General features: G+C 34.2%; 1 protein-coding gene across 4 annotated transcripts; it reads right to left on the bottom strand.

The window, feature by feature from the left end:
• Positions 1 to 6,205: 6,205 nt before the first annotated feature.
• On the bottom strand, positions 6,206 to 19,237 carry LOC141642465 (uncharacterized). 4 transcript variants are annotated; one of them, XM_074451275.1, is made up of 7 exons: positions 19,048 to 19,237; positions 18,084 to 18,184; positions 17,891 to 18,002; positions 7,760 to 7,899; positions 7,315 to 7,677; positions 6,750 to 6,812; positions 6,206 to 6,598 (listed from the first exon to the last, which is right to left on the bottom strand). In XM_074451275.1, exons 1-7 carry the CDS (start codon positions 19,100 to 19,102, stop codon positions 6,362 to 6,364), a joined length of 1,071 nt encoding a protein of 356 aa, XP_074307376.1. In that variant the 5' UTR covers positions 19,103 to 19,237; the 3' UTR covers positions 6,206 to 6,361. The 4 variants fall into 4 exon arrangements, with proteins under 4 accessions (XP_074307376.1, XP_074307378.1, XP_074307377.1 ...); XM_074451277.1 differs by having other exon boundaries at positions 19,053 to 19,237; XM_074451276.1 differs by having other exon boundaries at positions 17,891 to 17,990; positions 19,048 to 19,236.
• Between the last annotated feature and the right edge of the window lie 328 nt (positions 19,238 to 19,565).

The following is a 19,565-nucleotide window of genomic DNA, read 5'->3' as shown; positions in this document are numbered from 1 at the left end:
GAAGTAGATGTTATGCAAATTAAGGTAATTCATCCAATAAAGCTCAAGTAAGGTTTTCTGTCATAAAGTTTATAAATCTGCCATGCTATCATCTTAATTAATATTAGATGAATGTGTTAGATGATTGCAGATAATAAATATTTAGTGGGAGTATGAAAATTATTTTTAGTTAATACCCTTTCAGTTAAGGAGACAAATTAGTCTCAAATGCCCTAAGGAAAATGTTCAGAAAAATTCATTAATGCTTAAATTCATCTGTCTCAGGAAATATTAATGTGTTTAAGTATTATGATATATATATATATTTAGCTTGTATGCGTTTGGATATTGCGTACATTCTAAAGTTTGTTGGACAGATATTAAGGCAATACGGATTAGGATCTTAGATCCACTAAGGGCAGCCAAATATGGTTTTTTATTTATATTTGGAACAAAACATTATTTATAGGAGATCGATTCAGGTTGAGATCATTCGGTAATTCGACTCCTAGTTTGTCACTAACATTTGTCTTAAGGCTGCAAATTCGATACGGTATTGAAAGACCACTTAAGTAATTTATGACAAATGTGCAGTTACTGTAAAGTTTCTAATAACAAAATAAGTGATGTATTGTTTAAGAAACAATTCAGAGTGAAAAGGTGTCAATTATACATGTTGATACAAACTCCATTTTGCGGATCCGCTTACTAAGGAATTACCACCCACGGTCTTTCTTGAGCTAATTGCTCAAATGGGTGTTTCAGTTTTAAGGAAATTCAGTTTAAGTGGGAGTTTGTCATGTTAGACACATTAAAGTTTACGGTTATTAAGTTCTGCAGAAATAAGGTTTTCGGTTTTAGGTTTACGGTTTCACTCTGTCTTATTTTGGTTGATCTCACTAAGGTGGACCAGTTGAAAATATGCATATAGGGATCACATTCGGATGCTATTTTCATGCTGCACTCCCATGCTCGATTCATGTCGTTGGTTATATTGACATATGTGACCATTGAGGGTCCTGCTACGACAAACTGGAGCAAAGGCCGCTTTGATCCTATGTTGGTATGATTGATGGACCGAATTGCTTAAGACGGTTAGATTGTTTGATAGCATTTTTGAGCTCACTACGGTTATTGTAAATACAATTATGAGGTGTCACACATATATGGATCTATTTGGCCCAAGTGGGAGATTGTAAGAATTATGGGCCTAAATACGATCTATGTGGACAAATTATTAATTCAGTAATAACTGTATTTATGTGCTATCTATTAAGTTAAGCCCAAATATAAAGTGATCCACTACGGTGTATTAAATATGGGCTTATTTACGTCTTAAAAAGTATGGGTCAGTCTATTATCTAAGTGTAGATACCCATTAGGTTTGCTAATGCATGATGGGCGCATTAGATTAAGGGGACTATAAATAGTCACCTGGGTTATGGTCCCTGGTAGCACACAATAACCTAATCTCCCCGCATCCCATCAGTAGAGAGATCCCAACGGTACGTGTGTCTACTAGAAGACCTAATCCTGAAGACCGTCCTTCAGACAGTTTATTCCCACCTCTCGTCATACAATCAGGTACGCTTCCGCTCTACAGTTTATACCGAGTAATTTAGTATGAAGTTATTGGTCTATATTCGGATTAATTCTAACATCGTAAGCCCGCAGTTTAATACTACTAATAACTTGCTTGTTTCCGTTTGAAGCTTCATAATTACTTTTCTATAATATCAAATACTCTTTCACAAAATCGTTGTATTATGTATAACGACTTTATAATTATGTACCTAATTTTACGGTATTAATAGATAATAGTAATAGATGAAATAAATACGTAAGTAATTTTAAGGTCACTATTATTGCTCAACAATTTTACTCGTATTTGATGATTTACATATTTAATTTGGGCTCTTTTCTTTTGAGTTGAATGAAGCTTAACTAAACTATTTGAGCTGAAATGAGTTGAATGAAACTGAACTGAATTGAAATCTGTTGAGCTGAATTGAACAAAACCGATCTGAACAAAATAAGACCTTACGATTATTCCGGAAAACTTGTATTTAAAAATGTAAATAGTAAATGAATTGTGTTGTTATAATTATCCGTAGCTTATCTAGGTCAACTTGGTCTCACAAACGGGTAGTCTTCCTCCAATTGGGTGATTTTTGGGAAACATAAGACTGCACATATTTTGCTGACATAGTAAGGAATGGTAAGAAAAATATAATTAGTCAATGGTCCCTTTTCTTGAACTTACAAAAGAATTCTTATTGAGTATATCAGCAGATTAGATGTTCACACATACTCCCTCCATTCAACTCCACATGGCTCTTTTCTTTTATCGCGTTTGCCAACGCGTGTTTTACGCGGTAAATATCGTTAGCTACGTATTTGCAAAAATTATAAAAGTTAGATATTTTTAATGTACTCGTAAAGATGAATCAAACAAGATCTCACACGAATATATTTTCACTTACGTATTGAGAGAAAATTGATAGTGAACGCTCACTTGTGAATAGTGCTTAAAATAGAAAAGGGCCATGTAGAGTTGAATGGAGGGAGTATTTATTTCACATATCAATAAAGTTCGTTGGTGTGAATAAAAAGACATATTTTTTAAATAAGTGGTTAGTGTTACGATTTCATACCATACAAATGAAAAAATCAAGGGAAAAATGAATTTATCAATTAAGTTATCTTCAATATTTTGAGAAATCAAGACAAGTCTAATTGTATAAGTAAGGAATACTCTTAATCAACCCAGAAAATCAATATTAATAGAGCTAAAATAAATACTCCCTCCTATTCTGAATAAGTGTCGGATTTGGACAATGACACGAAAATTAAGGAATATAGTTAAAATAATGAAAATTATTGTATAGGGGTAAGAATATATGAGTTAAATAATGAAAAGTATTGAATATGATGGGTTATGGGTGGTTGAGTGGTAAATAAAGAAAAGAGTTAAGGGTATAAAAGTAAAAAATCATGTCCAAATATGACAAGTGGGACAATTATGTGAATAGACGGAAATAGCAATGGGACATTTATTTAGAATAGGATGAAGTAATATTTATGGCTCAATTTAAAATTTCTAAAGCCTCTTTATTTCTATTAATAGAGTATGGGTATAGTATGTAAAATTGTAAACTATTTATGCCTGAGATTGTAATAGGCTTTGTAATTTTGTTAACTTAGCTTTGATTTTGTTAGTTAAAATTATTGTTGGGATAAATTGATGAAATACTTTCATTGGATATTAAAATGTTATTTAATCAAAATTACATTTTGTGATACTAGCCCATTTCCAGAAATTAGGAAGATGTTTTTACGAGTACATATGTTTAAAATATTAAACCTCGATGAAAAACATATGTTTAAAATATTAAACCTTAATTCAGAATTTTTAAGTTAATTGACAAGTACTGACATGTGTTTGCAAAACGTCTCAAAATCGATAAAAATATTACTCCGTGTTGGATTAATTACTTACAAATATGAATTTTTTGCACAAAAGTTTGTTTAGGCCAGACTGTAACAAGACAAAATCCGAAGTAACGTAGCTAAATAGACAAATTCTCATTTATAAGGCATTACAATCTTGTAAAGTTTCACAACCGGTATATATAATGATAAATACAAAAGAGAAGGTGATTGTAAGATGTTGTCTTTTCGTCACAAACAATAATAATAGCCAAAGTAAATAAAGGATTAGTATTTTATATATTTAGATTAGATTCCTTTGAGTTCATAAGTGAAACAGTAAAGCTTAATCTAACCAATAAAAAGCTAGTAATATACATCCCCCTTAATGGTTTATGTCGAGTTAATAATTGGTTATTATGCTTTGATTATACATAACTTGTTAACACAAACTGAAATTCTGACACTTTTGTCAGCCTTATTATAAATAAAATGGGGTTTACAATCTTTTGAGGAACATGTAAATGTGTGCATACCATGTAGCTAGGAACCTCACAACCGTTAAATGTTGTCTTTCACATGCAAGTTAGGACAGTTAAACCAAGCAATGCAACTAGCTAACTTTGTTTGAGCATATATATCATGGTTGGTTTAACATAACATCTTTTTTGTTGTTGTTTTGATATATATGGCTACCCAACAATAGTTGTTCACTAACGATATTCCTTCCGTTCACTTCAATTTCATACTCGTTTAAATTATATAGTATATAAAGAGTGACAAAGAATAATCCTTTTAGTTCATCTGACTTACGCAAAATTCGTAGTAATGAGCTTCGTTTAACAACTAAATCTGCTCGTATATGTTTGTATATATATATTCTCAGTCTCAAAAACCCATTAAATAGATGGGTCGAATCAGTGGCGGGGCTAGAAATTAGAGTCAGCAAAAGCGAACGGGTAATAATATAGGATAAACATCTAAAACTTCAAAGTTTTCCTACATTAACGAAGGCAGACGCCTTTGCTAGCCCCCCATGCGCAGGGGCGAAGCCAGGATTTAATTTCTGGGGTAGCAAAAAAAAAAAAAATTAAAAAGGAATATGTTGGTAGTGGGATTCGAACCCAAGGCACTAGGTTAGAAACCAAGGCCTTTTACCATTGAACCACAATGTTTATTATTACTAAATTAGATAACATTTACATATTAGCTATTCAGCAATATTTGGGGTAGCAAAAATCTGTCTTCCAAACCAATTTTTTTAAGTTTGGGGTAGCGACCGCCACCCCTTGCTACTAGGTAGCTTCGCCATGCGCTTCACCACTAGGTCAAATAGTGTTGATGTTTTACATGTTGTGTTCTTCAATATTGATCTTTAGCACTTCAAGAAGAGTAAGGGAAAGAGAGTAGGGATTGGCAAGTGCTCTTCATGTCACATGGAAGTGTTATGTGTAGACTGCATAGCAATGTCGTTTTTTTTGTATGGTTGCTCACATTATCGATCTTATATTGGACTCAGATTTTAAGGGTTGACATTGGGACAAGCGTATGACTATTTAGTTGATACTCCGTAGTTGATACTACGTAGGGACGGTGCACCTAGGATTTAGGTATGGATAACAAAATAATTTGGAGTCCATTTTTGAAATAATGGTCAAAAATAAAATATTTGTCGTTTTGGGTCGGTTTTGAAAATATTTGTTAAAATGGTATCCACGTAGACTCGGGATTTCTAGACCTGAAACACGCCACTACTAATGGCGTATTTTGTGAAGGAAACACGTCATGAGTAGTGGCGTGTCTTTACAACAATTTTTTTCCTCAACTGACTGAACTTTAAAAAAAAAATAATAATAAAAAAATAAATAAATAAATTACATAAGACACGCCATCCCGATGGCGTGTTTCCCCTCCGAAACCTGCCATTCCCAATGGCGTGTTTGTTTTAGTCCATTTTTTAATGGAGTTTCTTTCCCTACTCATTATACACACGCCATTAGTAGTGGCGTATTTTAGGTCCAGAAATCCCGAGGCTACGTGGACACCATTTTGACAAATATTTTCAAAACCGACCCAAAACGACAAATATTTTATTTTTGACCATTATTTCAAAAATTGGATTCAATAATTTGTCCTACAATTGACCAAATAAATGGAAATATGAAAATGATTCAAAGCATATACAAAATCACATGGACTATGGACCATGTGGACTTTTGACATGTACTATGGACCATTTTACCTTATTACAAAATGGACATACGGAGTACAAAATATTTTTTTACTTGAAATATTGTGATAAATATTTTAAAATATTATGGTTAGTCGAGCAATGATAACCCAATTCAAACAAGGTAAAATGAGTATTTGGATTCATTTTATTAAATCAGGTTAAGCTAAATTCAATTATGTTTTATTCGAATTTGAGTCGTTTGTTTCAAATATGCATAATTTAGTTTTTTATTGATTAGATTCAAGTTGGATCAAATTTTAGCGATGAATTCGTCTCGAATCTTTAATTAAACGTTTGCTCACATACTCTCGGTCAATTATTAAGGGATATCTTGATATTGTCTGCAATTCTGCATGCTTATTAAACCAAAATGTCATAGATTCATTCAAATGGAGGGATTATCATCGATGAGTGATGACACTCTCCATAGACCTTAACACTTTTTTTTTTTTTTTTTTTTTTTTGGACAAGGAGGCCTTACCTTACGAACTTGCAAGGAGTACTTTGGTTAAACAATCCAACAAAGAATCCTTGAGGTTCTAATCTCATGCAATCCTACAAGTCTACAACTACAATATGCCATTTCACATTTCTTCGAGAATCCTTGAGGTTCTTCGCATGTCATATAACCTGCTTTCTACACCTTTGCTACCTCTTTTTGTATAAAGGCCGAGTCTATATATAAGAAGAATGAAGAAATTCAAATGATTACCAATCGAGTCAATAGTAAGGAAGTTTACATCTGGTGATAGTATGCCGCCGTCCTAAACTTACTGCAGGACCTCCTACGGGAAGTCCCATATGTTCTTCTTTATACTTGACTTCTACTAAGGATAGCCCGTGAGGAGGGGCAGCCAAGGTATACTTGGCCAATTCTCTTCGGTTTTTTGTTTCCAATATCTTGGGAACTATATCAGACGGAACTGCTTTCTTTCCAATTTGAAGCAACAAAGCAACCTTCATTATGTTAAAAACGGGTTATGAGATGTTGCATGAGATGTAGAACTAGGGAAGCAACAAATGTAATGCGTTGATATTTTGCTGCTCCTAAAACGATCTATAAATGAAGTGAAAAAAAGTGCATGGTTACGATCAATAGCAAGCGTACCATGTTTCGAACTTGTCTATACAAGAAACCGGATCCTTGAACTTCCAGCTCTATAACAGGCCCCTGTGAACCAGCAGAGACATAACATTAACCAAAAGGAGCCAATAGTGTACCCAAATGTTGAGGAAACAGATAAGAGTAGAGGACTTCGGAAACAAAAAATAGTATCCGACAGTTCACATCGTGTCCTAGAAACACAAATCAAATGAAAACAACTTCTAGGAGTATCAAGAAGAACATCATTGACATCTATAGTTGGTTGGTTACGAGGGGTTCATCAGCGCAAATTCCCCTGACACAGACGATTTCACATAACCCATAATGGAAATTAGGTTATTATAGAGAACCGGTTCTGCGAAGACCCAAAATGAAACTTGCACTTAGAGTTGCGTTGATTGAGGGCTACTTCAAAATATAAAAGTGCATATAGTTTAGCGAGTACTTTTGAATTTTTTTTCCATCTTACGAAGTAATTCCAAAGTAAAACTAGTGAATCTTTTGTTCCATGAAGTTAAGAAATGAAAATATGCTTCTAAATTCATATAAAACCGCACTCAAAACTCACCTTTTCATAGACATCAAAGTGTGATATTGTCTTCACAGGATCTCGTATTCTATCATTATGCTGAGCATTAGCGAAGGCAGAGAAGTCATGCTTCCCAATGAAATGTGCTGCACCCTCTGCCATGACAACTGCATTGAGGTCATAGCCACTATGATATGCATAATGACGGTGAAATGGGCAGATGACACTGTCATTATATATGGTATAACGATACATCTTGCCCCGTGCAGAAAAACGAGCATGGAACTCCGGCAATGCCGGACTTATCTCCCTTACACGGATATCCGCAGGTAAAAGACCATTAAGAGCCGCATGAACATCATCCAACGTATCATAGTTGAAAGGTGTAAGAAAGTGTGCAACCTGAAACTTCTACTGACGTAAGCTTTACTCACTTTGTGGAGTGGCTATTCTTTCAAACTTCTTAAGAAGGAGAATGTCAGACCTGACCCCATGCATGAACTCCTTTGTCTGTCCTGCCTGCACCGACTACACATAGATCCTTTCTATCCAACTTGGTAGTTTTGATCAAAGCATCTTCTATTGCACACTGTACTGTTGGAGGTGATGCTTGATACTGCCATCCTGAGTAGTATATGTTAGTACAACTTCAAGATAGAGTTGATTAACCTGAAAGTACTCGAGAAAAAAAAAAAAAAAGAAGCAGAAATTTTTGTAAGTTGGAAGGAAATCAAAGTTTTAGTGTTAAGGAGTAATGTTTTGCAGAATAATGGGGGAACCTAGTGTCATGAATAGACTTGCAGAATGCAGATTTGAAAGTAGTCGCAAGAGAAAAAGTGGTTGGGGAAGAAATGGTCAAGCTACGATAGAATCAGCTCCAAGACACAGGCAAATAAGCAGAAATGAAAGCAGAGCAACAAAGTTGATAATTATGGGTAACATTCCCCGCAAATTATAGAGTTTTACAAAAATACATAAACTACTGACAGAATGTAATTCTTCTGGAAATTCTCTATTTCTTCCTTCCAAACTAAGAAAATAGCACTTTACGAATAATACTGCAAAAGACAGCACAAAACCATGCAGCTTTTGAAATTTGAACAAATAACTCGCACTTTCAAATTTTTCCCTCAGGTTCAGAGACATAAAATGGAGCCAAAGACTCATTACTCTTTGGGTCTCGATAATGATGGAATAAAGCAAAATGGCTCACTAAAGTGGTGCGCTTCTTTCTATTGTGAAGTATCAGTCATTCGGCGCAGTTCTCGGCGCAATTTTCATCTTGGATCGTTCAGAAACAACCTTTTTGTGTTGCTAACACAAAGCTAAGGCATTGGGTAAATGTTGTTGTAGATTCAGAGACAAATTCTTCAAAGCTTTTGAGAAGGAAAATATGCAGTTTCAGGAATATATTGTAGCTAAGTTGACAATAATACGTCTGCCACACCATGAAATATAAAATTATGGAATACCATAAAATCACATAACTAAGAAGCAACACATTCATTCACAACAAAGCCCTTCTATAGCACACGTAATACAAAAACACGCATAGCTACTAAAAGAGGAAAAACCGAAGGTAGATTTTAAGAAGTGTCTTTGCATAGAGACGAGGCTAAGTAGCAACTCGCCCCTAGATTTCATCATTACTTGCAATTAGACAACTTGACAAAATCAATATAAAAAGCACAGCCGGCTAAGTGAGTCATTTTGTTTTATTACATCATGTTCTAGAAGCATATAATTAATCTTTGACTTCAACAATAACACTATTGCATCAGTGCCGCAAAGGCTTCCACAAATCGAGGGGTAAGGGGCCCAAATGTACATAGCCTTACCATTGTGTTAGCAACAAAAATATAGTTTCTAAATGACCCAAAATGAAAATTACATCGAGAAGTTGCATCGAATGACTACTACATAATAAAAAAAAAATAAGCGCAACTTGTTTAAGGTTTCATAATAATCCAAAACTAAAGAATAATGACGCTCAAATGGTAACGCAAATTAAAAACAGAAAACTGCATTCTTTTAACTAAAAAAACCTTGGAACCCTATGTCTCAATTGATGATTAACTAATGAGTTTCCAAGAGAAAATGATTGCAAATTAAGGTTTGAGAAAGTTTTATATAAACAAATGGTATCAGAGCGGATTCCTTCTTGGATAGGTGTTGGAATCTTCATATTCCGACACCACCCGTTCCATTTGACCGACCTAGAAACAATAGGTAAATATGAAAAATATTAAAATGAACTGAGGAAAACTTATAAAATGAACCCAAGGGATTTGAAATTTTCTTAAATCGTGGTGAGACAAGAGTGGGGTAAGATGGGGAATCAATCAATATATATATATAAAAGAGGCTTTTTTCAGGCAATTCTAGAGACTCCAACTTTGTCAAAGCACTAAAATAAAATAAAAATAAAACTCAAATAAAAGATAATGACAAATAACAACAGAATAATAATATTTCATTGTAGAAGTTTAGTGGTAAGCAACTATTTGCCTAACATCTAACCTATTTAAATCATTACAATTACCAAAAACCCTACATCAAATTTCAATGTTTTCCTAGCATAAGATATACGTAAAATAATGCTTTTTTTCATCAATTTGATTGTGTGGTTTTTTTGTTAGCCTCAAATTTAAGAACTAATCTAATTATTTTGTTTAATTTGCAGGGTTTTGACATATGCATTGACGGCTGATTTATTTTTCTTCATGGGTAGTTTATCTCATCAATATGTTTCCTTTTGTTTTATCGCTAATTTCTTCAACCTGTGTTTTCTTTTCAATTCAGGATAGATATATCGTATACTTTAGGATTATCGGTGAAGCGAAATTAATAGGTTGATCTTCCGGTAAGTGTTAGTATTTGTTTCATTCCATATTTTTAATTTGTTGTTGTGCAAACTGTATATGGTATTTATACTCTTAATTTTATTCTACTCTGCTTTTCATCTCTATGTTGTTTGATGAAGAATCAATTACGATATATGATGCTGCAACGCTAATAGCGATGCTGAATGTTTTAGGTGGAAAGGATTGCCGAGGGCACCATGTACGAGCAGCTACAAAGGAGATGGACAATGGCAGAGAGCGCAATGGTGACAAAGCGTTGGTAGTTCATGTTAGGGCACATGTAGTTTAGTCTTTGAAAGAAGCAAAAGTGTGTGTATTGGGCAATACGATATATGATTCATGTTTATATTTATATTTTGATCCAATTATTTGCATATGTAAAAATATGTAATTAAAAGAATACTTAAAGGTTTGATTTTTATTTGACTGTTTGATTGATTTTTGGGTTAATTTGTAGTTTTGATTATCTGAGCATTTATTTTTATGGATTTTGTAGTTACCCTTTTGTTGGTTATGATTAATTGTATGTGTAGAGGGAATAATATGGTGGAATCTGATCACATAATCAACCAGCAAAATAAATTTAATAGTTGGAGGAGTTATGATTAATCGTCTTCGTCGTCGTCTATATGTTCGAATGTTGGGATGAATGAGGCTGATTTTTCAGAGGAATTGTTGAGGAGGCAGGGGATTGATATTGAAGGTGGCAGTGGTAGTATGGCTGAAAATGTGATTGATGGAGCCTTGTTACAGCAAGCTCAATTTCAGCATCAACCCAGGAAAAAAAATGGTGCAAATGATGCGAGTTCGAGTAATTTTGCTACCAATGCGCTTTCTGCAGCTGGTGCTGCCTTTCTGTCAGCCGTTATTGTTAACCCTCTTGATGTTGCCAAGATCTGATTTTGATTTAGTCTTTCGATTTTTATTGATTCGGATGATTTGATGACAGCTGCTGATGTTATTGTCTCGGATGTCAATCATATGACACTGTTTTACGTTTTCTATTGCATCATATGTGATAATAGTTGATGTTTACTTTTATATGAATTGTGATAGTCTGACAATTTCTGATTTTATACATTACGGATTATTATTATTCACACACTTCATCTTTTCAGGAAAAAGATTTCGGGTTTGTGTATGTATTTTTATTTTTCCGTTTCTATGAAATACGGAAGTCTTACAGTTGCCGTTGATTACTGATTGTTAACTAAGTAATGATTATATATGTAGCTGAGTATATTTAAGCGTTCATATCGCATGCTGCCCGTTGTAGGCTTGTAGCAATAAGTTGGGATGTGTAACTCTAATTGTAACAAATCTAAAATAGTGTTTGAATCGCCTAACTTTCCCTTTCTGTATCCCTAGATTCTTCTTTCTGCTTCTTCTACTTATTCTTCTTAAATTCAGGTTGTTTTCTCATCTTTTTGTTCATGATCTTTTGTATATTGTGCTTTTTTTGGTTAAAAAAATTGAAACTTTGAGTGATTTTGCTCAATATTGTTGCTTATTTACTTGAAATGCTCAAAATTATTAGTTGGGTAGTTGTATTTTGGCTTTAATTTAAGTGGGTAATTGCTGAATTTTTTTACTGTGCTCTTTTTTGTTCTCTAAGATTCAAATTTTGAGTGATTTTGCTCAATATTGTTGCTTATTAACATTATTTGCTTCAAAATTATTAGTTGGGTAGCTGTATTTTAGGTTTAATTTAAGCGGATATTTGCTGAATTTTACTGTGTTTTTTTTGTTCGGAAAGATTCAAACTTTAGTTGATTTTGATCAGTATTGTTGCTTATTTACTTGAAATTGTTAGCTGGGTGGTTGTAGTTTTGGTTTAATTTGAGTGTGTATTTACTGAATTTTATTGTGTTTTTTTGTGCTCAAAGATTCAAACCGGGTGAATTTGATCAGTTTTGTTGCTTATTTACTTGAATTTGTTAGTTGGGTAGTTATATTTTAGATTTTATTGCTGAATTTTACTGTTTTTTTTTTCTTCTCAAAAATTCAAATTTTGGGTGATTTTGATCAGTATTGTTGTTTATTTACCTGAATTGTAAGTTGGGTAGTTATAATTAGGGTTTAATTTAAGTTGGTAGTTGCTGAATTTAGCTATTTTTACTTCATTTATCCGTTTCTTTTCTGGTAATTTGATGTTTGGTGAAACAATTTTATTCCAATTTTGAGCTTGGGGTTAATCTATTTCTTCCTTTTTAGTTTTAGATTTGTTATAATATTGGATGTCAATGTTCCCTTTTAGCTTCACATGGTGAGGATCGGTCATTTTTGTTGTTTTTGTGTTGCCTATGTCTATGATTTTTTATGTTGGAGTTATCTGAATGTTTTTAATGTTTCGAGTAAGGGAAGGTGGCACACCTCTGATTCCCCTAATAGGCAGGAATCTTTAAAGACCTAGGTTATTGTTGCTTTAGTCTATGCTTTTGAATTTGTGAATTTGCCATTGAGCTGTCTAAGTGAAAGACTAGAGGTTAGGTTTGGAGGAGGTATTGTTTTAGGTTGTTAATTTTGGATGCTGGATCATTTAGGGTGTGTTTGGATAACAAAAGTGGAGGGAAAGGGAGGGGAGGGGGAAGGAGGGAAGAGAACGGGAGAGAAGGGAAGGGGAGGGGGAATGGGGTGTGGTTTGGATACAAATTCCCTCCAAATCTTGCCTATTGTGGAGAGATTTTGATTAGGCTTGGAGGAAGGAAATTGGATCCCTCCAAATCTTTCCCCCTCCATTTCCCTCCACCCTTATTTGCTATCCAAACAAGGGATTTTAAATCCCTTACTCTCCCTCCCTTTCTTTTCCCTCCAAAACTCTCAATCCAAACACACCCTTAGGCTCATATTGAGGAAGCTTACATGGTGGATAATAGATGAAGGTTGGCTTGATTGGTGATATTTGAGTGCTGTTCATGTTGGCATTTTGGTCCAGAAAAAATAGAGGAAACACAAATTTGAAACACGTGCAACGCACGGGCACAAAATCAATTTATTTGTATATACTCACATACTCACGAGAAAACTAATGTTAAAAAAGTAAACATAACTTCTCAATTGCGAAGATACAATTAGAGGCGAGTCAATATTATAACCCGTACAACGTACGGGCACAAAGTCTAGTTATCAATCAAATGAGATGCTAAAGGTGTTTTTATTTCTTGTGTGAAATTCGATACAAAGATGGCAAATTACCCGACACAATTTCCTGATATGCATCCCATGGAGTTTCTTATGCATCCTTGTGAGAAGTTGGATTTAATCGAGTTTTCCTACAATAAGGAGTAGCTATCATGCTAGCATTAAGATGGCCCTATATGCTCGGCGATGCAAAAGTCCGGTGTGTTGGGACGACGTGACCGACTCTATCGTGTTATCGTGTTGGGACCCACTATGATCCAGAAAATGGTGGAGGATATGGAAGTTATTCGACAGAAAATGAAAGCGGCACAGAAACGACAAGAGAGTTATGCTGACTTACATTGTAAAAGTGTTCAAGAGGGTGACAAGGTGTTATTACAGATATCACTAATGCGTGGTGTGATGAGGTTAGGAAAGAAAGGAAAATTAAGCCCGAAGTACATTGGACAATATGAAATCTTGGAAAGAGTGGGAGAAGTGGCCTATCGATTAGCTTTACCACCATCATTGGATCGAGTTCATAATGATGTTTCACAACTTCGGAAGTATGTGAGTGACTATCACACATTTTTAAAACCCGAAACCTTGATAATCGATGAGTCAATGAACTTCATAAATCGAGCCTCACGGCTCCTTCATAGCAAGATTAAAAAAACAAGAAGTGGAGAATCTAAGATCGCAAAGGTTTTATGGGCAAATCACGATACTGAAGATACTAAAGAGGCTAGTTGAGAACTAAGCAAGCTATGAGCCGAGATGAACTTTTCACTTTTCACTGAGGTAACTTAGTGGTGTTACGGGGACATAACGGTCACTTTTAAGGTATTCTGAACCCTTAAGTTTTATTTCGGTTTTTAAAATCGTTTTAATCTTTATTCTCGATTTAAATTCTAAGCTTTTATAAAAGAAATCCGGACTTCGATTTTAAAACCTATAAGTTTACTTGGCTTTCGTATTATGTTTCACTCCCCTTTTTGTTTCACTTTTTTTCGCATTTTTGAGGTGTGCGTTCACCCATGAACGGTTCTAAAGGATGATTCATGTCAGCCGACCCCAAAAATCATTTTGGGATTAAGGCTCTGATGTTGTTATTGTTGTTGGGGGTGGAGTGTCACGACCTATCTCCTAGTAGCCCATACTTAAATGAATGATGTTTGAACAAGGCCATTATGACTCACAATAAGTTAGAATCTTTTAGGTAACTGTGTGGGTTTAAACTTTAAGACGAAGTTTGCTTTAAAGGGGTAGATTGTTATAGCCGAGAATTTTGTAATATAATAAAATATGAACAATGATATAATAAGTTATCCATTTGAAAAAGGTATTAACCAAAGTTAACTAATAATCATTTTTGGACTTAGATTAAATAAGGTATGTAAAATGATAATAGCATGTTTGAATAATATTTTACAAGAGTTGCTAATTACCACACTTACTAAAGATTTGCAATTATATACACAAAAAAAAAGAAAAAATAATCTCACAAAAATTTGTGGGCAAACTTACGGTAAAATGATGCATGCACCCTAACCTTAATCATATCCACTGTTCACCTTTTGTTGTTAATATCACATAGCATAGATATTGTTATTAGTGAGAAAAACCCCACTGTTAATGGTAATGGTGCTTAGCACCTTAACCTTAATAACCTTCTTTTTGTTATCTTCACATACTATAGATAATTTTGTTCGTGGTCAAGTCTATGATATTAATTATGTGAACAAGAGGTGGTAAATTCATACATGCCTTTCTCACCAAGCTTATGAATCTGGATCATACACAAACTACCATGCTAATCATCCCCCTTGTGCACTACCAAAGCTTATATATACCCCAATTATCATCCATTCTTCTCATCAAACAAAAAATACAAAAATTACTATACACTTACAAAAAAAAGAAGAGGAGAAAATAGCACCAGCGCTGAGAGAAACACTTGTTGCAAAAGAGTATTACTATCATGTATGTCCTCTTAATATATTTAATATACTATATTCATATATCACTTCATCTATGGAGACTCACCTAGTGCCATGCTAAGAAGAAGATGCAACTTGAAGATAGTGATTGTTTTGTATGCTAAATAATTAAACATGAGTAATATCATCTAAAATTATTTAGGAGTCATTTATACAACATTATATACACTCGGGACTAGTGGTCGGTAGTTTGTACATAGTTGGGAAAAAACCCTCCGAACCGGTCACTGTTTGGTTGGAACCTTTTATATTGCCTCTATCTTATCTTGTTGGATCAAGTTGAAGTTAAAATATCCACATCTCGTAAGATAAAACGACATCTCGTAAAAGCAAAAGAAAACTTTAAAACATTTGCTTAAGTAAAACCTTCTCAAAAATTTTAACTTGAACTTGATCCAACTAAATAAGATAGAGACAATATAAAAGGTTCCAACCAAATGGTGACTGATCCGTAGGTTTTTTTTTCCCACTGACCACTAGTCCCGAGTGCATGCACTACTCAAAGGACTAACCACAAAGAGGAGGATCTAGAGGAACAAGGTCGTGATCAATCGACCCCAGGAAAAGGAAGCTTTGTATAAGCGGTTCCAGCTCGGAAACACCTTATCCCTCTATCAGATACGAATTCACAAGCTCAAACCTCAAGGGAAACACTCCTGAAAATCCAATCTGAAAACTGAAGGGAAACATTCCCGAAAATCCAATATCAAAACTCAAGGGAAACATTCCCGAAAAATCCAATAGTAATCCAAAAAAAACATCCTCAAACATTGTCATCTTTCAAAACATCCAAATGATTTCAAAAATATTTCAAATCCTCATTTTCAAAGCATCAATTATATTACAAATAATATTCGAAGAAGATGAGCGAGAACTTGAATAAAGCTTAATTAATTAAAATTGCTCTTCGGTAAGGTAAAGTCGAATTCTACATTTTATTACATCTCTATTAACATACATTCATAAATTCTCCATTATGCCATGCTCATGCAATTGTCATGCCTAAATTCTCCTAACCATTCTAGATAGTTGTTTGGGTTATTTTCGATAGAAAAAGTTCCTTAAAATGAATGAATAAACATATAAATTGATCAACTCATATCTTTTAGACACCTTTAAGTCACTTAATAAATCTGAACTATTATTTTGAAGCCAAAATATGTCACTTAACATTTTATCAACCAAAACAGAATTCTCTAAAACTTTCAGCATTTAACCCGGTTTTGTTTTATCATTTAAATACTCAAAATATTGTAAACTATTGACTATCATATCTAGACACATTATTAACCTCTCTAATTCATACCTTAACAAGATTGGGTGGTAGTTCTTTGGGTAAATATTTTAGAAGTTAAGATTAATACAAGCTGTCCGCAACTAGAGTACTTCCGACCAGTGTGGGCGTAAAATTCATATCAATTAGAAGAAAAATCGTATGATAGCAAGGTCTCGACGTAAAGTTTCTTAAGACCTAGTACTACACTTCATCTTCTTAGGCCATGACGAGATTCCTACCCCTACTGTAACATTTTCGAAAATGACAATTATAGTACAACATGTTTCCGACACTTGCAAATTCTTGTTCAATGATTGTTATTTAATCATTCTTGGCATGGTTTGTAATCAATACTCCTATATTTCGACTTTTATCAAAAGTAACAGAATATAATGTTGAATAAATGACTCCTAAATAATTTTAAATATTACTACTCATGTTTAATTATTTAGTATGCAAAACAATCACTATCTATGTTCATATTGCATCTTCTTCTTATCATGGCACTAGGTGAGTCTCCATGAATGAAGTGATATATGAATACAGTAACTTAAACATATTAAGATGACATACATGATATGAGATTGGTGATAGAGAGTCATTTCTAAGACAAAAGTATAATCCCACTATAAAGCTCCTTGTAATACTCTTTTGCGGCAAGTGTCTCTCTTATTGTAGTGTGTTCTTTTTTCCTCTTCTTTCTTTTGTAAGTGTGTAGTAATTTCTGGATTTTTTGTTTGATGATAAGAATGGATGCTAATTAGGGCCTATATAGGCTTTGGTAGTGCACAAGGGGGATGATTAGCATGGTAGTTTGTGCATGGTCAAGATTCATAAGCTTGGTGAGAAAGGCATGTATGTAATATGAATTTACCGCCTCTTATTCACATAATATCATAAAATTGACCACCAACAAAAACATCTATAATATGTGAAGATCACAAAAAGAAGGTTATTAAGGTTAAGATGCTACGCACCATCGCCATTAACCGTGGATTTGTTCCCACTAATAACAATATCTATGCTATGTGATATTAACAACAAAAGGTGAAAAGTGGATATGATTAAGGTTAGGGTGCATGACACCATTTTTCCGCAAGTTTGCCCACAAATTCTTTCCTCTTTATTGTTCAATTTTTATAATAGATATAGTCACTGATTTTGCTTCTGACGTCCTAACCACTTAATAAAATCTGCACATAAACACCCCTATTGGACTAGTTTCTCCAATCCAATTCAGAATGATCCTTGATTACTAACTGTCTAATAAAAACAATAATTTGCACAATACCACCACACTGATACCATAACATGATATATTTGAAAGCATAATGTAAACAGAAGGGGGTACTAACCAGAATAACGGGTACCATCATATGCAATAAGAAGGCGCCATTTAAAGGATGGATTTGGAGGCTCTAGAAACTGAGGTTGACCTCCTTCAAGATCTGTTTTCTGATGTAACAACTAGTACGTTGTTACTATATGTTTTAGTCACTTGTGCATACATTGGAGACAAGGGAGAGAGAGATAAAAAAGAGAGATTACCGGAGAGGTGAGAGGAGAGTTGAGGTTGAGAGGCAATGAGGGCGTCGTCAGTGTGTAGCTCATTCCTTGTGCTGCACCTAGCTGATTGTACAGTATGCGCCCTACGGGGTAATCAGATACGAGACCTTTTTAGTTCAACCTGATTCTTCTTAATATCAGAATTTATGTCTTTCTTTTTGCAAAAAATGTGATACGAGTGGATAAACTAATTTTTAGGGTTCGATAACTATCAATCAATGCTCTCTTGATAAAAAAAAAAAGCGAAGAAGCTCCAATCCTCAATAGAATATTAGGAATATGCACTTTGTGTGGCACAGACAGAGTGGTGGACAATGGAGCTATGGAGGAAGATTTGCAAAGTGCAAAAAGGTAGTTCAACCAAAGGAAGGGGACTAACTAATGACCTTTCAAGCTACTCCCTCCGTCTCGGTCATTTGTTGTCCTTTGGTTTTGGCACAAAGACCAGGGAAAGGGGAGGGGGTCAATTACTAAATGACAAGTGGAATGAATTGAGGGTAAATGATCAAATTACTCATCAAATTCATTCTTAAAATAGAAAGGACAACAAATGATGAGACACCTCAACATGGAAAAGGACAACAAATGACCGGGACAGAGGGAGTACTAATTAACTCAATTAATCAATTAAGTCACCCTCATGGCATCAACTAATTTCAGTCCTACCTAAACGGGCCTAGTTATGCATCAGATTTCTCATGGCGACTAAATCAACACACTGCAAGCAACTCCAGTCGTGTCATTAAGGTCAATCTAATCAACTAAAAGCAAACGAGTAATCATTTAAACATCGTGGGAAGTAGCAAATAGGCCCCAAACGTTTAAACATCAACGATTAACAGTTAGAAAGTTGCAAAATTGAAACAAGCTTAAATAAATGCATAAACATAGATATAGATAAAGGGGAAATGGAAGTTGAAAAAAAGGAGAAGAGAGAAATTAATACCATACTTGAATTTGAATTGAATGAGAGAACAAGTGTAGATATTCCTTGCTATCATGAAAATCACAACTATGAATGTAAATACTCAAAACAGAATTATTTATCCACAAGAACTTTAGAAGAGAGTGCGTGCCTTAGGCTTTATCTGTAACGCAGGTCTTCTTAACGCAAAATAAATTTATAAACACGAGTTACCACTTCTTAAAATAGACTCTTAAAACTTTGAACCCACTAGCTAAAAGTTTTTATATGTCGAATTTTTTTTAACCGAACAAACATTGATTGATCATATCTCTTGGTCACGAGTTCTAAAGTCGACCATTCTTTTTTCAAATAACTTTAAAAAAGTTGCCGTATTTAGATCCCGTAGCTAGGAGTATATCACTTTTTTTTTATCGAACAAATTTTGAGTGACCATATCTCTTGATCACGAGTTCCAAACTCGACAAGTTTTTTTTCAAATCGTAGTGCTCGGAAAGATGATCGATTGAAAAAAAATAGTCACTTTCTGAACTCATAAA

Source organism: Silene latifolia, chromosome 2 (genome assembly GCF_048544455.1).
Source record: "Silene latifolia isolate original U9 population chromosome 2, ASM4854445v1, whole genome shotgun sequence".
NCBI lineage: Eukaryota > Viridiplantae > Streptophyta > Magnoliopsida > Caryophyllales > Caryophyllaceae > Silene > Silene latifolia.
This window is presented reverse-complemented; position numbering and strand designations above follow the sequence as displayed.

Coding starts and splice junctions, on each gene's coding strand:
- LOC141642465 (XM_074451275.1), bottom strand. CDS start 19,102: ATGATAGCAAGGAATATCTACACTTGTTCTCTCATTCAATTCAAATTC. Junction 18,185..19,047: donor TCAATTCAAATTCAAGTATG/GTATTAATTTCT, acceptor ATTACCCCGTAG/GGCGCATACTGTACAATCAG. Junction 6,599..6,749: donor ATAGACAAGTTCGAAACATG/GTACGCTTGCTA, acceptor AACATAATGAAG/GTTGCTTTGTTGCTTCAAAT.